Here is a 19,677-nt window from a genome sequence, read left to right on the forward strand (position 1 = left end):
CAAAAGGACAACATAAAAACTAACCTATTATTACAGGAGTAAAACTTTGTTTGCCACATTAAGGGAATAATTGTCCGACAACTGGGTGCTGAGAAGTATATTAGTTGCCAAATGGATGAAGTAAGATTAAAGAAAACTGCATAACGAGCTCCATAATCTAAGAACATGATATAAAGGATGAGATGATGAGGGTATGTAACTTGTATGGGAGATGAGAAATCTATACAAACCTTGAATGGGAAGTCTGAAGAGACCACGCGGATGACCTAGGTATAGATGGTAGGATACTATTAAAAATAATCTTAACATTCATCATACTGGTTTTGTGGATTTACACCCCTGTACTGTAGAAATGCTGGCTGGACTTAGGTTATCTGGAAAACCACAGCCATGTGGGTTGCATGTAACCAGTGATGCAACAGTCTATGGATTCAATGGTGATGGGTTCTTGTGAATACAATAGTGAATCTTTGGGTTTAATGAAAGATTATGAATTTGTTGACTGGCTGAATCACTATCAGCTTCTCAAGCATAATTCTGCTCCATGAACTTACGTTGTTATTCTCTGAAAATAAACATAGAATAAAATTACAAAAATTGTGTCCACAGAAACTGGTGACACATCATGAAGCCAAAGTTACTGGTACATTCCTGAGGTACCATCACAGACTCAAATATGTCAAGTCACTACTGCCTGCAACACACAATGGAAGTTCAGGTGCAGGTGTAATTAACAAGTCAGTGGCAAGATAAACTTTAATAACAGATATATTTGTACATACAATTACCAGCCCAACCCCTAAAACACCATAAAAAAATTTACAGCTTTCATTAATGACTGTCCTCACAACTCTTTCAACCGACATGGTAATGCGGCCATGAGGCTCACTAAACTGGCCACATGGCATTTCAACTACTAACTGCGAGCGTCGTTGACAGTTGCTGGGACCCGCACCTCCAGCCCGCTGAGGTCCTTCCTCATGATGATCTGGCAACCCAATCTTGACCTGAAGCAAAGAGACAGGTTACATTTCAAGCAGCACCAACTGCTGCCACGTGACAGCTTTGAAGCAGAACGTTAACACAAATTAGCATGGCTGTTGATGTCAGTTATGATTCCTTGATCACCAAACCAATGTAAATTTATTTGAAAATAAAATAAAAAACTCTGATAGGAACTAAAACTTAATGTCCACCGTGCACCTATTTGCCATTCATGACAAATATGATATTAATGTGTAATATTAAAAGAAAAAAAGTATGACACATAAAATTGAACAGCACCTACAAAGACTTGGCAACCACACAGTAAATCTATCTAATGAGGGAACGTTCCAATCATTTATTTGTTCCATTTGAATATATGTGGCTCTAACGAAGAGCGAAATAAACAAAAATAATTTCTACTCTGTAATACCTGAAGGGCTCTTAACATGCACAGAACAAAGGCGATACTTAAGTTCACACTTGTGTCTAGCAAGTACAACTTGAATTCTGAAAAGTGTCTAGATGTTGCTTGGGCTCAAATACATACTGTCCTACATTGCACCAGAGGTCTGTAACCAAACCAATTTCACCACGAAGGTACGTACGTATCTGCGAGGTCATATGCCAGATCCAGCATGTCCAGCTCCTCATCTGTGGCTTTGTCCGGCAGGCGGTCGAAATCCTCCTTCTTGAAGATAAGATGGCACGTTGAGCACGTCAGAGTGCCCTCACACGCGCCATAGCCATCCAGATCAACACTGTTGTTCACTACAATGTCCAAGAGGCTGTCACCCTCCTTGCCCTTCACTTTGATTCGCTCACCATTTGCCTTAACAAACGTAACTTCCACTCTGAAATTAGGAGCATAATCATAAATAAGTACACTACAATACTGTACATGAGGAAGAGTAGCTCAGTCAATATTGTAACTGACTACGGACTGTACGACAACGTTTGATCCCTGACAGGGGCAGAGGATTTTTGGTCTAGCCCCTACATCCAGGCCAGCTCTGGGGTCCACCCAGCCAGGGCATGATGGGGACCACTCACCCCTATCTAGTGCAGAGGTTCAGTTAATAGTGTGATGTCATCACAGCCCTGATGCTGAGAACAGAGATGACCCCTGCAAAATCGGTGATTCTTAACACAGGGCTTACAGCCCCAGAAGATTTGTTAATGTCACTCACCGTGACTGATTTAGTCCGTACCTCAGCAAAAATTATTACTTTATTTTACTGGCGAACACACTTACATTTCCTTCTTGGGTAATGGCTGTGTTTTGGATGAGCATTGCAAAGGTGCTGATGTATGCTGACACTTTATCAAAGACCTGGATATATACTTCGTATTATGTAAACTTCGCAGAATCCTGGAAAATGCTAAAACTTTCGCCATCTTAATAACTTGTTCGAACTTTCAAGAAGCTGTCTAAAGTAACACAAAACAAAATGTCTCAGTTCGCTCTAAATCATTACGCGTATTATTTTTATCAGTAAAAATTCGTTATCACCGAACAATATTTTGTCAAATCATTATTACACACCCTCCGGACTCACTATACTAGTAATGAGCCTTCGACTTGCGAAGAAGTCAAAGAGTGGTTACTAACGGTCACGGATGACAAACGCAAGTTCCATAACAAAGCCATTGAAATGTTCTTTCTGAAAGTTGCCGCGAAGTTTCGCGTGCCACCGTCAGATTGCAGTTAAATATTGGGTCTGTGCTGCTGTGGCAGATACGAGAACTATATCGAAATGTACTTTCATGGCGGTGAGTCTGAAGATTTCTGTCTGTCTTCCGGGTTCTCGCGCCGTGAGGTCTGGTCGATGTCCACCAACGTTTCCGTTCCGTTACCGCCCTGATGACGGAGGCAGCATGACCTTTGAAACGTTGGTGGACATCGACCAGACCTCACGGCGCGAGAACCCGGAAGACAGACAGAAATCTCCAACTAATTGATGAATTATTGTACAGGACAATTCGACGACGCACTCTACAGTAGGATTAATAAACAGCAGATGTTCGAACAGTGGACAGTCACGAAACACATTTTGTTCATCCTTAATAAGCATGAAGATGACACCACGTGATCTCGGCCTTCAACGTCCCTGAGGACGGCCATGAGAACCTCAAATCTCACTTAATAATCGTACATTTCTATCAGTTTTAGGAATGAATTTGCCTGCTGTTCTGTACAGAACAGCGAAGGTGTTTCTTTTTTGGGGCGGTAAGGACAAAGGCCCTGTCGCACCCTGATGATAGAGGCACTAAGGACCTGCGAAACGGTTGCCAACTTCTATCAGGAGGCATCGGTTTCGAGACGGGAGCTGGAAATGCTGAAGGGCAATTGACCTTAGGACAGAGAATGAGCTTAGCTCAGCGGCCCGCGACCTCGCCCTGCCGATCACGTCAACATCAGACTGACCGTGAGATGTTTTGCCGGACGGAATGCGATCGTCAGCTGTTTCCATGACCTACTCTAACACCTGACACAGCGTCTGTGCTGGCCTCGGCAGTCTCTCTGCACAAGCTGACAGTCGCTCAGCTGAGCAACAGATTCTCCGGCGTGCGTGAAACCTCGCCCACTTTAATATTGTCCTCTCCGGTTCAGCGCCGTATCAATAAAAGCGCTGGAGAGTGAGGAGGGTGGCCGTCACCCCTCGTAGAAGGATAATATTAAAGAATCGCATTTTCACCCGAGGGGAAGACGCCTCTTGGTAGACGTAAGCATCGACGGAAAGATAATATTAAAACAAACTCATAAAATAGAGCGTGTGTCGTCGAGACTAATTTTCGAATGGCTCGGGGTCACAGAGGACTTGCAATAGGCCACGGCGCGCTCCTTTGTCTGTCTCGCCTCGGGACGACGCACCTCCAGGCCCCCCATTCACCTTCCGGAGGCAAGGGACGCGATCAATTAGGCGGCGGGGGCGGGCGTCGCGTCCTGATTGGTCGGCGGGCGGCCATGTTGGGGATTGGAGACGGTGGCTCCGCCCCTGGAGTGCGAGCCAATGGCGGCGGGGGGGAGGTCCCCGGACGACCAGCTCAGAGCGAGGAGGACCTGCCCGCAGTTGGCGTTGGCGAGACAAACCTCGCGGAGTGCGTGCGTGCGTGCGTGTGTGAGCAGTTGCAGAATTCCGGTGAGCGAGGTGAGTGAAGCTTCGAGAACACGGAAAATTTGCTCTGAGAATCGTGTGATTACACAAAGTGGTTCCTATACTTACCACAGGGCTTAAAATGTTTAAAAAAGAATTTGTCTTAGGCCCAGGGCAGGAGTGAGTACAAAATTTGGTCGGAAACCGTTGACAAGTTGGATTAATCTGGCTCAGGACAGGAGACGTCTGAACGCGGCAGCGAGGCCTCGGGTTCCAAAAAAGGATAATATTAAAAAGGCTGCGAGGGTGAGGCGTGTCACCTCCGTCGTCATGGCTACCGGCACGGACTCCAGAAACAGATCCCACCGACTTGGTTTTCGCGGCGACAAACTCAGGTGCTTCAGAGCGTCGTTAAATAAGCGAATCGCCCGGGTTCGGAGTGAGAGAAATCCCACAAATCAGACGATCCGCGGGCCGCGCTTCGCCTGACACCCATCGTCTCCATTTTAATATTATCCTCCTCGGCCTCCGAACAAAGCTCTGTTTCTTACATCCCCACGTAACAGAAACTGCAAAGGACGCGGAAGGAAGTGGTCGTGGCTTAATTTAGCCCTCCAGCGCTCGCGCTCATTTGAGCAAATACTTAATCAGACTATTACTGACTTTTAATTTATTTAAGGCGTTACGATTAAGGGACTAATAAAATGTTAAAACATCGCACAAAAGTCCAATTGAAGCTTCGATTTCATCGATTGAAGTTTCTTAAGCAGTCGCTTTGCCTGGAATAATTCTCTCTAATTTTATCCAGTTTTTATTTGTGAATTTTGTGATATCGCCCAGTAAATTATCTGGAAAAAAATCTGCCAGCACTCGATCTCGGTTTTTCAGTTTTTTACGATAAAGTTTTTCATTGGCGGCTTTTCACTTCTTCGAAGGGGAAATTTTCGAAATTCAGTCATTTCATCTTTGCCAAGATAAAGATCACTTATCCCTGCGTTGGAATCTTCATCTAAACGTTCAGCCGAGTTCTCTGATTCTCCTCTCGTGGTTCCTCATCAGAATTCTGACTATCATCGAATTCACAATCAATAATTTCTCCTGCACTCACTCGTTCTAATAACCACTTCAAAAAAAAACATTTGGATCAGAAGATCTTCTTTTAGAAGTCATTATTAGTAAACGTGACCAATAGAGACGAAATTAACCCAAACTTAAAAACAATTCACTTTGGAACACAAAAACTCGCGTGTGAGCGGGCCGCCGCGCTATCAGAATTCTTAAAGTAAACTCAAAAAAGCAGGTCTCTAGTCGTAGCTAGAAATTTTTCCTTTGAAACTTCCATTGAAGGGGCTTTCCTCTTAACATAGACAAAGCGACAGGAGAGAAAACAATTCTTAGAAAGAGTTATCAGACTTTTACTGAAAATGCGGCGCTGCGCTCACAACGCGAGTCCCGGAGGGTCCGGCATTTGCCCGGAGTAACCGAGGAAAGGAACGAAGAACGAGCCACGTCTGGATCTGAACCCGAGACGCCCCAGGCCCTTCGAAGGCTCCGTGAGTGCACGTGCACTCAGCCGAACGTGTGACCGATGTCATGTCAGCTGAATCAGTTCCTGCGCACGATTACATGTGTTCGCGCGTCGAAGCTCGCACCAGCAGCAAAACAGTTGAAAGCGCCTTCAATTACGAAATTGGCGGATTTGTGCCATTACCGTAAATCTGCCCCCCCCCTCCCCCGCCCCGTCGTAATCCGATTTGAGGGTCCGAACCATAATCTAATCAAATCAAAACCGCAGAGACGACATTAGCACACTCTGAGGCCGCGTGTGACGAAGACCCGCGTTCTTCGGAAGGCCTGAGGGGCGGGTGGACTAGCTCCCAGCTGCTCAAATCCTTCGGCAAGGAACTCGAATCCACGGGCCGAGATTTCAGACCCCGGGAACCGTCTCTCTGGACGCCCCGAGTTTATTCCGGCGTTCAGCGAACGGAGTCACGAACTGTTTCTGCGAGGGACAAACACGAAAAACGAAGTCGGCGGGACTCATTTCCGGATTTAGAGAGCGTCTCGAGAAAACCGGGAATGTTCGAAATGTATTGTAAATCAAATCTAAAAGTTCTCGACGATGGTGAAGAGTCAGTTGAATAAAACTTTTCTTGGATATTATCCATCGTCTAGTAAAATATAAAATATAAAATGTAAAACGACGTTTCGGAGATGGGACTCTATCGTCCGGAGATAGGCATTAGCTCTATCTAGGAACCTGAAGACGGAGATAGAGCCCCATCTCCGAAACGTCGTTTTACGTTTTATATTTTATATTTTACTAGACGATGGATAATATCGAAGGAAATTTTTATTCAATTGATGTATTATGAAGTTTGAACCGGCGCGTGCTCCGTCCGACTGCAACCAGCAGCTTCACCCGCTGAGGCTCGATTGTCCTTGCACCGAACGCCATTTTAGCTTCTCTCTCTCTCTCTCTCTCTCTCTCTCGCTCTCTCCGACCAGAGCGAAAATATCTCGTGGGCCCGTCCGTGTCGCAAGAGCGACCTCGGCCTGCACTAACGACGAACCTTGAATATTATCCCTCGGTGAAGAACGCCTTTCGGATGTCAGCGCTCGAAAGACGACGTCGGCCGTCCATCTAACATTTGTTCTTCCGAGTGGTGGCATCCCTGTTGGTTTTCTCCACTCAGAATTTTGTACTAATCTCTCATCCCCATTCACAGAGTTCCTCGTAATGCCACTTCGCCCCCCCCCCCCCCCCGAGACCCAAAAATAGCGCCCTCGAGTCTTAACGTCAGAGCCCAAGTTTCAGTTCAGTACAAAACAACAGATAATATTAATAGCACAGCAGCCGGAGGACGGAGGACGGCGTTCCCTCCGCTCGGCTCCGTCCTCACTTGTGCACGTTTCTTTGTTTAAATCGAGGGCGCTTCGATCTCCTCTTTGTCTTCTTCAGGATGACGCATTTTAGAAGCCAATACAAACGAAATCTTCGCTCCCTCATATTTAAAAGAAAATTATTCATCTTAGGGCGTACGAAGTGGCCGCGCGATCTGAAACCGAACGTCTATGCCGAGTTTAATAAAAATCCGTTTCGTTGGTCGACGCCGCCCGCAATTGCAAACGCCACAGAAATCGTCATCGCGCGTCGTTGCGAGATTGGCGGAAGACGTGAGAAGTGCGTGCAGAACGTTGGTAGGGAAACGCGAAGGGTCCAGACAGAGACGAGCGGAGGCAGGAGTCGCTGCCGATGTGGGCCCCATTGTGCCCCCGGCATGCGGGCAGCGAAACACGGAGACGCAGGGGCGAGGAACCTGATCTCTCACGCTGGGGGGTGGAGAGCATGAGATTGGCGGCACCGACAGCACGCACTGCCTGCAGTTGGGGGCAGCGCCGAGGCCAATGGCACGAAAGGAGCCCAGAGCCCAGAGCCCAGTCCGTCCTCGTATGCAGATTGCACGTGTTCCTGAGTGCAGGTGTTGTCGGCGTGGAAATGTTTCTTTCTGTGTTGCCTGGATGCGTGCAGAATTTCATTCACAACGCGCAGGCCGGTCGAGCTGACGGGCGTGGCGACCCCGCGCGACCCGCCACAGGGTGCCTCAGAAGTCGCGGCTCTCCGCGCTGCGAGGAGCGAACTCAGGGTGCCGTTGCGGCGTATGGAAGGCGTGGCAGGCTGCCTCTCTGCGCGGGGTGACCCGGCACGTAGTCGACGTTTCAGAGGCCCCTCCGCCTCTCAGCCCCAGACTTACGAGCACCCCTGGGCGAGGGTCTCGTGGCTGCAGCTGTTGGAAGCTTTCAACTCCACGACGAGCTTACGAACGCAACTACTGTCCTTAAGGGAAACCGCGGCCACCGACAAGACTGTCGGAGGAAAAAGGCCTACAAAATTCTAGCCGGAAAGTATGAAGGAGAGGCCCGATTGGAAAACCAAGACATAGATGGGACGTATCTCAGAGATGGCGTGGAATGGATTCAAATGGCGCTAAGCCGAGAAGCTGAGCAACCGTCAGCTTTTCCCTTCGTGCCGGATCACTTGGCGTTAAGCGAGACGAGCGAAAAGGCGTTTATGAGTCGAGCCAGAAATTTTTCTTTCGTATCGGAAACAAATGCGTCTCGCAGCTTCTCGTCCCTCCTGTAGCCGACGGCTGGAAATTCCTCTAATAACTGCGCCAACTTATGCTTAGCAAAGCAGTTCCTCTCCCACTGGTGCCTCGTGAATCGATGGTCGCGCAAGAAGGAACAAAGCCCCTTTGTTCCCCGGAGCCACGATCTCACCCGCTCAGCGCGACTGAGCGAGAACTTCATTTCAACCCACACGGTGAGGCTGGCAGAGACCCGCCGGCCACTGACCACCTTGCACTTTGCAGATCTGACTTCAGCGTTTCGCGTGGGCGCCATGTTTTAATCCCGTCGCGTTAATCAAGAAACAAACGAACAAACGAACGAACCTAAAATTAGGCCGCGAGTGTGCCGAAGGATTGCCGACTGTGCAAGTCGCGCGAAGTCCCGGACGACCGGGAATTAGGCGAGGAATGCGTGGGCGACGATCGCGGGGCACAGAAACAGCTGCGGCCCCAAGTCAGCCGACGACAGGGGTGGCCAAGACAAGCGGCTCTGCGCCTACGCACGGGGACATTTCGACTGGCAGAAAGCAACGATCAGATGGGGGAGGGGGTGACATCTTCAGGGGGAAACACGGACGAAAAATTGAAAGCGCACATGGGATAATATTAAAGCGTGTTATGATTCTCGCTGTGGACTGTATCCGCAAGGACAGGCGAGGTTCTCGCTTGATGAGAAAGCCAGTCGGGTTCACTCCGCCCCCCACTTCCCGAGGGTAGCTGGAGCAGCGGGTCGGGGTGCTACGCCCCATTAGTGGTTCCGCACTTCACGCCTCGGTATTAGTTCAATTTATCGACCGCCAGTGGCGGACGCGGTCAGCGGAACGTCTCTGGCGATGGACCGAACTACCCGCGTTCAATAGGAGACGGTGACAGTCGCTCAGCTGCCCAGAATCTCCCCCATCCTTTCGGAATCCGAAGGCTCGTCATCGCGTTGACAAAATCCTGTCCTCTGCCAGATGAATCCAATCCGCACCCTCGTGCCCTATTTCCTCCAACGCAGGTCGCAGTCATTTCACGGCTAGGAGCACCACCCCCCGTCAGCTGTCTGTCACTGCTAATTCGGAACCTGACGACGCCGTCTTGAGCGACTGAGGCAAACGGCGAAGCGAAAATCCCAAAGTCGTCGGACCGCGTAGAATTCGCAGACGACAGGTTCTTCGTTTTTCGAGAGGAATGCGAGGCCATTGCTCGTAGAAACAAAAGACCCCCCCCCACGCCCCCGCCCCCGCCGCCTGCACAGGCCATAAAGAAAGCAGGCGATCGGGTTGCAGTAGCCACAGCTGCGCGCTCCATTAAGGAAACTGCGCCCAGACCGTGCAGCGGCGTCCACTTCAAGGAGCTACCTCGCTCGGCGTTGTTCGTCTGAGAAAGACCACGACAACCCACGAAGCCGGGACCTCAGAAAGAGCCCCCCCGAGGCCAGAGGACAATTCTTATTTGTCAGACGCAGTGAAAATTATCTCCGCGCGTGAGGGCGAATCGCAACGCGCCTCGTTATCGCCGACGGCGAGGTCATTTCCATTCGCGATAACAGTGGAGGACGAGAGCGGCTCCGAAGGAACTGCGGGTTCCGTCGTCACCCGACTCATCAGGCTGTTCGACGCTTTCGGTCTCGAGATCAGCGAACGGCGTCGAAGTGACCGGACCCCGGACAGAAATTACGTGACGACGAGCGCCGGAGTTCACGGGCGCCTTAAAAAAGACGGCTGGCACTTACTCGGTTAGTTATTAAACTACGCTGCATCATACGGAGTAGCGCGGCAACCTGGGCGAACGGAGGAAAATCACGACCAACTCTGCAGGTGCTGGAGCGGCTTTGTCCGTCCTGCTGTTTGAGGCAAACGCTTGTCTTCGTCGTAATCCTATTAGTGTCTTTATCTGGACTGACCCGCACTCCAGGGGGTCTATGGCTCTCTCGATGCTGAAGCGAGGCGCAGGTGGTTGGGACGGGCATGCAGAACGCACGGCTACACGCAGCAACAAGTGTCCCTTAACAACGGACGACCCTTCCTCGACACCTGTAGGCGCGCCGAGACCGCAACACAAAGACCATCAAACCGCAATAAACCGTTTATGGCGACCGACGGACGGTCCGTTCTCACGGTAGCCGAGAGGGAACGTCCCTCGTCCTTTGTCGCAGCCGATCGACAAATTTCCGCACGTCCGGCCAATCGCCTCTCATCGTCAGAAAGGGCACTTCGCCCCAGCGAAAAGAGGCCCCCTGTGTCTTGCCGGGGGGCAGAGACCTACGCCTATTCATAGGCAAAAAGAAAGACTTCGCTTGTCGCATTTTTGATCGGTTTCGGAAAATTGCATTTTCACATTTTTAAAAGTCGCGTTTTCTTGGGGGGGGGGGGGTGACCGGGGGGGGATATCTGCTACTTTCTGGTTCCAACTATCAGATACAGTAAAACCCTTCAAGTTGGACTCTTTTAATTGGAAACAGCGAATATCCTATGAAGATTTCTGTCTTCTGGGTTCTTGCGCCGTGTAGTCTGGTCGATGTTAACCGACGTTTCAGAGGTCATACTGCCTCCGTCATCAGGGCGATGACGGAAATCTTCATACTCACCGCTGTGAGAACCTCAAGTCTTACATGAATACCCTATATCTTGGACATGCCTTTATCCTGGAACTTGAACATCCCTTTTGTTGTAAGTTGGACAGGTTCATGCATTTAACTTCGATGCTTTTCAGGGAAACTTTTTCAGTTACATATTTTGTTATTTTGAATTTCTGACTGATGAATGCCTCCTCTCTGGAGGATTATCTTATGGACATTGAACCCATCATTGGAATGCATTGCTAGTGTTAAACTATTCTTTTGCTGAACCCTTAATTGTACTATAGTATTGCAGAAGACATATTTTTAACTCCATCAGTACTGTGTTGGTGGAATTAACTTTAGAAAATGTTATTGAGGCTGGGGTGTAATGTGCAATGCATGGGAGTGGGCTTCAAAAGATTATTATTAATACTATTGTCATTAATTCTTAATTCAAGTAAGCCTACAGTAGTCAGTGTATATAAGTATATTATATTGTCATTAGACCACAATCCCTCTATCTTGGACACCTCCGTAAGTTGGACGCATTTTCGTGGAACCCCAAGTGTCCAACTTTTACTGTACAACATTTTTAACTTTCTATTACAACCCCCGCATTCGAAGCTCCGCTAGTCTGAAAGCCCTCGGAACTCTTCCGAGCGCCAATCACCCCCGTCTGGGCAAAGGGGTTTGTTCTACGACGGCGAGGACGCGGTTCTACTCCAAATTCGGGAGGTCCCGTGTTCAGATCTCGACCCGGAAACGGGCTATTTTGAAAAGAGGGTTTCGTGGTTTTCTCCAGTCACTCCAGAAACTTTACTTCTTAACGGCTTCCGTGCGCACTTTTCACACGTAACAGCAAAAACAAAATGGCGTCCGTCAGGTACCTCGCAGGTCTGTGATCGTTTCAGATGAAGGAGAAGAGCAAGAACGCGGCCCGCAGTCGACGGGAGAAGGAGAACGCCGAGTTCCTGGAGCTCGCGAAGCTGCTGCCCCTGCCGAGCGCCATCACCAGTCAGCTGGACAAGGCGAGCATCATCCGCCTCACGACGAGCTACCTCAAGATGAGGCACGTCTTCCCTGACGGTGAGTCCCTCGTCTTCCGCGACTACGGCGGTCGGAGGACGTTCCGCCTCCATTTTAAGGTCGCGGTCCGACACCTGCAATGCCTCGGGTCCCCGGGCAACGCTGGGTGGGGCGGGGGGGGGCACATGCCCCCTTCCCACCGGCGATGTTTGTTTTGGCGTCAGGACACGCGTCCTGCATTAGCACAAGTGTTTGCTGCAAACACGAGTGACCAGAGAGACGCTTCGTCGTCGCCGAGGGTCTCCCGACTCCTCGCACCTGTTCACGCGCTGCGTTGCCATGGCAATGAGACTTGAGGGTTCCTGGAGATTTCTCCGATTTCTGGACACGACCGTTGTTATTCAGTATGTGGCCGGGGGGGGGGGGGGTTGGAAGGAAGCGGTCGTGGCCCACTCGAATACAGCTTTCCCTCTGTGCCCGCAAGTGTCTCTCTCTCTCTCTCGCCGTGCGCGAGAGAGTCCTCAGATGTTTACAGCGACCTCAAAACATTTCCCACTTCTTTGCATTGTGACAGTCGATGCTCATTGATTTTCTAGGGAGCGCCGCTTCCTTCCAAATCCTTATCTGCTCCGCATCAGGCCGCGCCTTTGTCCCCTCGGCGGCAGAGATCGGCCGATTGCAACCGCCGTCTCTGGGAACCGGAAGTCGCGGAAACGAAAACAAAGCTAATTTGGCTACGCGATTCTGCCGGTGCGGGCGGGCGATAAGACACGCCGTCGGGTCGCAGGGCTCGAGAGACGGCGGACCGCAGAGGCGGCTCGTGCCTGTGTCGTTGACTGCGGGCCACGAACCCCCCCCCCCGGCCGGCCTCAGCCGCCGCCGCCGCCAGTGCTTTCCGTGGTTTTCCTCAGTCCCGCCTAGCAACTAGACCAGACCATTGTCTCTGCTCCTGGTTCCAGCTCCGACCGCCATTACCGACGGGGCCTCAAGAGAGAGGTCGCCGTCGTCTTGCCTTGACGATGACTTATTTGCGCGCGTGTTTGTCCGCAGGTCTGGGCGACGCCTGGGGGGCAGATCCGCCCCCCGCCAACACGCGGGAGTCGTGCATCAAGGAGCTGGGTTCGCATCTCCTGCAGGTATCGTACCGCTTGTCGTATCTTGGAACAAGCTCCCCGACAGACGGGGCAAGGCATTTACCGCACTGTCTGTCTGTCTGTTGCAGACGCTGGACGGCTTCATCTTCGTGGTGGCGCCGGACGGCAAGATCATGTACATCTCGGAGACGGCGTCGGTGCACCTCGGCCTGTCCCAGGTGGGAGTGCCTCGTCAGTGATCTCGAGCTTCTACGACGGCGTCCACGTGCAGAGCGCGCGAACTCAGACTCTGTCTGCTTGCTTGCAGGTGGAGCTGACGGGCAACAGCATCTACGAGTACATCCACCCGGCGGACCACGACGAGATGACGTCAGTGCTGACCAGCCCCCAGCCGCTGTACCACCCGCAGCACCCGGAGTTCGAGGTGGAGCGCGCCTTTTTCTTACGCATGAAGTGCGTTCTGGCGAAGCGCAACGCCGGACTCACCACGGGCGGCTACAAGGTCAGTGCGCGCGCGCGCTTCAGCACTGACGCTGGAGGCAGTGTGTTCCCATGTCCCAAGACCCAGACTTAGAAGGAATTTGTGATGGGCGGGACGTGTAGCGCGCCCGGCGTTCGAGTGAAGTGCCTTGACTTGCGACCGCTGGCTCTAGCAGAGCAGACCGTGGGAAAGCGCACTCACGAGCCGCCACTGCGCGCCGTCGCTCGGTCGATCTTTGTGCGGGCACGCACCGCGCCCTGAGCGCGCATAACCCGAGCAGCTAATGCGCCAGGTGATGTTTTTATAGCGGGGCGCGTACCCTCTTAAGCCACCCAATTAATTCCTGGCGCGCTGGAATGCCAGTTGCAGCCTCGTCGCCTGTGAACCGACACTCCAGCTAATAGTCGCTCAGCTCGTCAACAAAGGACCATCCATCTACGCCAAGGTCTTCCCTTCCCGGGGGGTGGGGGGGCGAACGGGGTCACAGCAGAATGCTCCGTTGCGGTTACAAGGGATGAGACCATCGCCGGCTGAGTCCAATCGTGGCTGTCAGAGCTCTGACTCGTCCGACGGGCGCTACACTCCCAGCCCATCACAGTGGACAGTCGCGAGCCAGCTGATTCCAATCCTCCCGCCTCCCGCAGGTTATCCACTGCTCGGGCTACCTCAAGGTGAAGCAATTCGCGCTGGACACCGCCCCCTTCGACTCGTGCCTGCAGAACGTGGGTCTGGTGGCCGTCGGCCACTCGCTGCCCCCCAGCGCCATCACGGAAATAAAGCTGCACTGCAACATGTTCATGTTCCGGGCCAGCCTCGACCTCAAGCTGATCTTCCTGGACGCGCGGGTGGCCCAGCTGACGGGCTACGAGCCCCAGGACCTGATCGAGAAGACGCTGTACCACTACATCCACGGCTGCGACATCCTCCACATGAGGTTCTCGCACCACACGCGTGAGTAACTCTTCCAACAGCAAACGGTCTCTTACGTCGCGCCCCGCGGGCTCACGACCCTCATTTAAACGACGCTGCTCCGCTTTTGCAGTGCTGTTCAAGGGTCAGGTGACGACCAAGTACTTCCGCTTCCTGACCAAAGATGGCGGCTGGGTGTGGATGCAGAGCTACGCGACGATCGTCCACAACAGCCGGTCGTCGCGGCCTCACTGCATCGTCAGCGTCAACTACGTCTTGAGGTGAGAGCAGGAACTTTCGCCGTCTTTCGCTCGTCTACGTAATATTTAAATATTCAGTCCGTACCGCGAAGAAAACACCACACCTCACCGTTGCATGGCTCAGCTGATTGACGCTGATCGCTGTTCACAGTGCGAACTTTACGAAGGCCGTCTGAATTCGAGAGGTCGAAAGTCGCCGTGGGCTACAAGGGGTTAGAGCGAACATAACGCCCGAATTCAAAGCTGGGCATTTATTTGAATAATGAATGAGAAAGGTTAAGAGATTTTCTAGTGAGGAATCTGCCTGCAGGGACTGGGGAAAACCACGGCTCGTGTCAGCGCCCAGATTCTGACCTGCGTCACGTGGCGTCATTCAAAGACAGCGCAGAGCTGGACGGATGCAAGAGGATAATATTAAAGATGGGAGTGCATTTCGGTGGGCTAATGCGCGCTGGGCAGTGGGTTCAGTTGGCGGTGTTAAACCAGAAAGCGTAAAATGTGACGTCCACTCACAAAGTGGTCCGCACTCGTCGCCATCGTGTTCGGCCGCGATTACCGGGCTCACGAAAGGCGAAATAATTGAACTCGCCCCTCATTTTTCATCAGGCAACTTCAACGGATGCGACTGGAACGAAGTTGCCGGAGGGCCCGAGTGCTCAGGCGTGACATCCGCATTTGTCGTGGGGCCTTCGCCACGCTGCAGTCTGAAATCAAGATGGCCGTTCTTCGGCAGGCCGTCTCGAGTTACGACATCGCTTTAGGCCGAAACCTAACATTTCCGTACATGATTTAACGAACATGCCACTTGCACTTCCGTGGTAGCCAGAATCGAATATCAATAAATCGATTATTTCAGGTCGAATACGGCTACTGGCTTCAACTATCAATATTCACGTGTTTCAATATAGGTTGGGCCTTTACGGGGAATTGAAACCCTCGAAGCGTCCCATCAGCTTTAACGGTAAACGAGTCTTCGTTTTTTGTGTTCAATGCAAACAGCGATCATTTCCTTAAACGGCGTTAAGAAGTTGATCTTCGCAATGGTGAAGAGTTGTGTTTTCTTCGCGGTACGGACTGGATTATTAAATATTAATCAGACGAACTTTGGCTTCGAAGGGTTAATTTATTATCAGATTAAACAGCGATTATTTCCTTAAACAGCGTTAACCAGTTGATCTTTGTAATGGTGAGGCGTTGTGTTTTCTTCGCGGTACGGACTGAAATCTTAAGCATTACTTAGGCGAGCTTCGCCTTCAAAGTTATAAAATGGCACGCGCAACGGAACTTTGGCCAGAAACAAAAGAAGGTTTTGTGACGCGGGGAGGTCCGCGGTTCGAGGCCCGTCGCGCAGAGGAAGTGAGCTCTGGCCGTCTGTTGCAGCGACGCGGAGGCCAAGGAGTTGCTGCTGGCGGCGGAGCAGGTGGGGGGCCGTGACGAGGTGGCGGTGCCCGAGGCCGCCTCCAAGCCCAGGGGCGGCGCGACACGCGGCGGCGTGCAGCAGCCCAAGTACCGCACCACCCCGCAGCCGCCGCCGCCCCCCGACGACTACAGCGACTCCAGCGGGGGGCTGTACCCCGCGCAGTTCGTGCACGAACCCTCGTTCACGTACCCCCCGGACCTGTTCTACCCCGCGTACCCCGACCCGAGGCCCTACAGTTCCTCGTCCAGTTCCTGCAGCAGTTCCACCGAGGGCAGCACCGAGCACCACATGTTCGCACCCTGCGGCCAGCAGACCGCGGCGGACCAGTTCGGAGGCCTCGCGTGCACCTTCGGCGGCGGCGGCGGCGGCGGAGGATTCCCCCAGCAGCCGGGCTACACGAGCGTCATAGTCGACACGCAGCAGTACCAGCTGGCGAACGAGTGAGTAGCCGAGCGACCAGGCGGACAGAAACGAACTCAAATGTACAGACTCCTGTAAAATAAATGTATTTTCCCTCTGAACTGAGTTTCAAGCGCCATTTTCCTCGCAGACACCAGCGTTTAGGGAGGACATGCCGCGTCCACGATCAGGGCTGAAGACGAGTTCTCGCGGCGCCACAACCGCAGACAGACGCCCCGCGAGAAATGAATGCAAAGTGTTTCTCCGCAGACCCTGTCCGTTCACAGGACGCGGTTTGCAGTCTCGCGGGTTGTGACGCCGTGTGGTCCTCGGATGGGGCCGTCGACTGCGTGGGCGGGGGTGGAGACGCCGAGTACCAGCGGCACGTGACGGTGACGCACGTTTTGAAACACCCGGTGATGGAGCGACGCAGCGGGGGGCGGATTTAATGGGGACCGCGGGATTGTTAGGTGACGGGTGATGACGAGCTGTGGGCATTGTTATAATTGGAGCGCATATGTCAGTCATTTGTTCGACGGCGAGCGCCGGTACTGCAGGGGTGGACACGGATGCACTGCGCGGCCACGTTCAACCCTAAGACGCGACGGGATTCTCGAGGGCGAAGCACGGCTTTCGAAACGAGGATTAATCGCATTGGGCGATCGATGCTGCTCGTCTAGAATAAATGTAACTGGGAGCGAGGTGGCCATGCGAGTGAAAAGTAAATATTTGACACCCCTGGACTTCCGGGGCTCCAACATCGAAGTCGCGCGGATTGTTGGGGTGTGGTCACTGACTGTACGATCACGTGAAATGTCGCGGGCGGGTATTTTCAGTGCTCCTTAAAACAAAAACTCCGCTCGCCGTCACCATGGAAACGGCACACGCGAGATTTGTGATATGTTTGTTCAACGATTTGATAGCAATTACGGCGGCTCTCGAGAGCACGCGCGCCATCTCGGCGGGAGGGCGCAGTAGCTGCTTACTCACTTGGTCGGAGCGCCCAACCTTGGACCCGTCCGAAGGCCGAGATACGAAAAGAATTCGCTGACGACGGAACTGCGCGGCGCCCCAAGGCCACTGGCTTCCATTGTCTCTCGTTACGTCGTCGCCGGCCATCTTTCTTCGTCCAAACGCAGAGACAGCTGTTCCGTCTTTTCGTGTTTATAAAAGCCGCTTTCGGAGCGCGAGCAACGATTTCCGGGCGTTAATCAATACTCCTCATTCAGCCATATTGTTTCGGATGATCCACCTCACGTGTTGACAACATTTATTCAAGATTCTCCGATTTCCCTTCGGGTCTCCCCACTGAAGAGCCCCCCCCCCCGCCCCCAGGACCTAAGCCCACCCGTTTACGGTGCTATGACGGATGCCAGGCGTTCTTTACACTAAGACCGGGCTTTCAATAAGCTCTGTTGTGCACACTTGTTCCGGGGGCTGGTCTCAATCACACGCAGATCCAATTCTACTCGCGTTAAACGGAACCCAAGGGTTCGAAAATGAATTTACTCTGGAATATCGGAAGCAAATGCGCGTCGAGTCACGAGTTTTGTTTTTTCTTCAAGGAACGTCGTAAATCTCGATCTGCTCCAACTGTAGACACGATTCGGTGACGCACCGACGTCATTCGAGCAGTCCGTGGCGATGGGAAGATTCAGCAGGACGTCACGTGGTCACGACCCATCAGTTGATAATCCGCGGCACGTTCAGCGTGAGCCCGAACACAAACACACGGTCGGCAACCTGTGGCCTGCGACCGGAAGGCCCTTTAAAAGCGATCGCCCGCATCAGACTTTGCGCTCTAGAGCGAGCGCGCCCTGCTCCGAAGGAATCAGCGTGTCCTCCCCTCGCCGAAAGGTCCAGTTGGGGCTTGCAACACAACGGCGAGTCGAACACTCGCGTTGATCGCTTTAAAACTAATTAAAAAAGCAATTTTTTTATATGTTGGGGGGGAAACTATTCAATAATCTTCCCCCCCCCCCACGACGTTTAAGCCTTCACTAAAACACCATTTCCCGTCTCACTCCTTCTACTCCGCAGAAGAATTTACCACAACCAAAAATTATCACGAAGTAGCGGCCATGTTACGTGCTTTGATAATGTAGTTGACTGTACATTTGTATTAGAAACAAGCATTGGGGCCTATTAAGGATCCGTGAAATGCAAATAAATTCTATTTTATTCTATTCTTTATCCCCAAGTTCTTTTGCGTCGTTGTCACGCGGTTACGTTGTGTTTCAGAACCCACAAATCTGAGATTCGCCTATAAAAAGCTACCATTTAGCTAAGAACATGTATAATTGTCTGACTTACACAATAACCTAACTTTACTACGCCCAAGATAATGTCTACTGCTATTTTAATCTAATAGAATAATAAGAGGCCTTTGCTGACAATATTAAAAAGTAAAGCGATACTGCTACCCGCTTGGGGTGGTACTCATTCTTAACCACGGCACTAGAGGGAGATGAGTGACCAGCATCACGCCCGGGCTGCGTTGTCCCCATGAAGAGACCCTGATACCCATTGTACAGGAGGATGGGTGCACCCCAGAGCCAGTCTGGACGCAGCGGCTAGAGGAGAAATCCTCTGCCCCCGTCGAGGATCGATCCCCGGCCGTCCAGCCCGTAGCTAGTCACTATACTGACAGCTATCCAGGCTCATCAGTACAATTACAGCTGCATAATATTATGAAAAGTATGAATCGTGCGTGCACATACATTTCCCTGCGCTAAAACTTGCTTCTGTGTATTGATAAATTTAGCATAAGGCTTCTGTAGCTAATTCAGCACGAACGAGTCGAGCATATTAGATTTATGACTGCGTCTGCAACTTTTGTTTTCAACTTCCTAGAACTGCTGCCTATTTAACGCAGCAGTGAGCTTGGAAAATAACGAAAGGCAAAACATCACGCTGAAAAGTTGCTGCTCTCGGAGCAGTACTGGAAACATTACAGCGCTAGCAACTGTGAAAGATAATCAGGGCTCACCTGACAGTGGTATTCTTCCGCCACATGCAGATCAGTTATCCGAGAGGATGAGGATGTGGTGGGAAGACCCAGCTGTAAATAAACTGCCAATCACTTCATGGTAATCGATCCACATTTGAAACGTAGCCAACATGCGGCCCTACGAAGCAAACTTTACTTTTTTCAAATCAGAATCCCCCAGCAACTTGTATCACCAACACCCCTCACTCCGCAAATATGTCAATGTTTACCGGCTTGAATTGGCAAGATCGTATGAGAACCACCAACATCATAGACATGAACTTTCATTAATATAAGTGCCTTAAAGGTTACGAATTACAACACGAACCTTCACTGTTTTAA

The 19,677-nt window shown here is 51.6% G+C and overlaps 2 protein-coding genes across 3 annotated transcripts; one reads left to right on the forward strand and one right to left on the reverse strand.

Moving 5' to 3' along the window:
• Nucleotides 1-738: 738 nt before the first annotated feature.
• On the reverse strand, nucleotides 739-19,508 carry Fdx2 (Adrenodoxin-like protein 2, mitochondrial Ferredoxin 2). 2 transcript variants are annotated; one of them, XM_087348295.1, is made up of 3 exons: nucleotides 19,336-19,508; nucleotides 1,593-1,838; nucleotides 739-1,007 (listed from the first exon to the last, which is right to left on the reverse strand). In XM_087348295.1, the coding sequence occupies exons 1-3, from the start codon at nucleotides 19,359-19,361 to the stop codon at nucleotides 917-919; spliced, it is 363 nt and encodes a 120-aa protein (XP_087204421.1). In that variant the 5' UTR covers nucleotides 19,362-19,508; the 3' UTR covers nucleotides 739-916. The 2 variants fall into 2 exon arrangements, with proteins under 2 accessions (XP_087204421.1, XP_021938330.1); XM_022082638.2 differs by lacking the exon at nucleotides 19,336-19,508 and adding an exon at nucleotides 2,240-2,600.
• Nucleotides 4,013-16,468, forward strand: LOC110838921 (single-minded homolog 1). The gene is made up of 8 exons (XM_022082585.2): nucleotides 4,013-4,136; nucleotides 11,669-11,843; nucleotides 12,834-12,919; nucleotides 13,006-13,095; nucleotides 13,185-13,379; nucleotides 14,003-14,309; nucleotides 14,401-14,548; nucleotides 15,908-16,468. The coding sequence occupies exons 2-8, from the start codon at nucleotides 11,669-11,671 to the stop codon at nucleotides 16,389-16,391; spliced, it is 1,485 nt and encodes a 494-aa protein (XP_021938277.2). The 5' UTR covers nucleotides 4,013-4,136; the 3' UTR covers nucleotides 16,392-16,468.
• Nucleotides 19,509-19,677: the final 169 nt, after the last annotated feature.

Source organism: Zootermopsis nevadensis, unplaced genomic scaffold (assembly GCF_977971745.1).
Source record: "Zootermopsis nevadensis isolate Lab colony 2312 unplaced genomic scaffold, Znev_1.0 Znev_ptg000012l, whole genome shotgun sequence".
NCBI lineage: Eukaryota > Metazoa > Arthropoda > Insecta > Blattodea > Termopsidae > Zootermopsis > Zootermopsis nevadensis.

Bases quoted from the DNA above. Each gene is read 5' to 3' on its own strand.
- LOC110838921 (XM_022082585.2), top strand. From the start codon at position 11,669: ATGAAGGAGAAGAGCAAGAACGCGGCCCGCAGTCGACGGGAGAAGGAG. The intron at 13,096-13,184 runs GTGGGAGTGCCT...GCTTGCTTGCAG, and splicing joins TGCACCTCGGCCTGTCCCAG to GTGGAGCTGACGGGCAACAG. The intron at 14,549-15,907 runs GTGAGAGCAGGA...CGTCTGTTGCAG, and splicing joins AGCGTCAACTACGTCTTGAG to CGACGCGGAGGCCAAGGAGT.
- Fdx2 (XM_022082638.2), bottom strand. From the start codon at position 2,382: ATGGCGAAAGTTTTAGCATTTTCCAGGATTCTGCGAAGTTTACATAAT. The intron at 1,839-2,239 runs GTAAGTGTGTTC...TCCTAATTTCAG, and splicing joins CCATTACCCAAGAAGGAAAT to AGTGGAAGTTACGTTTGTTA. The intron at 1,008-1,592 runs GTACGTACCTTC...TCTTTGCTTCAG, and splicing joins GCATATGACCTCGCAGATAC to GTCAAGATTGGGTTGCCAGA.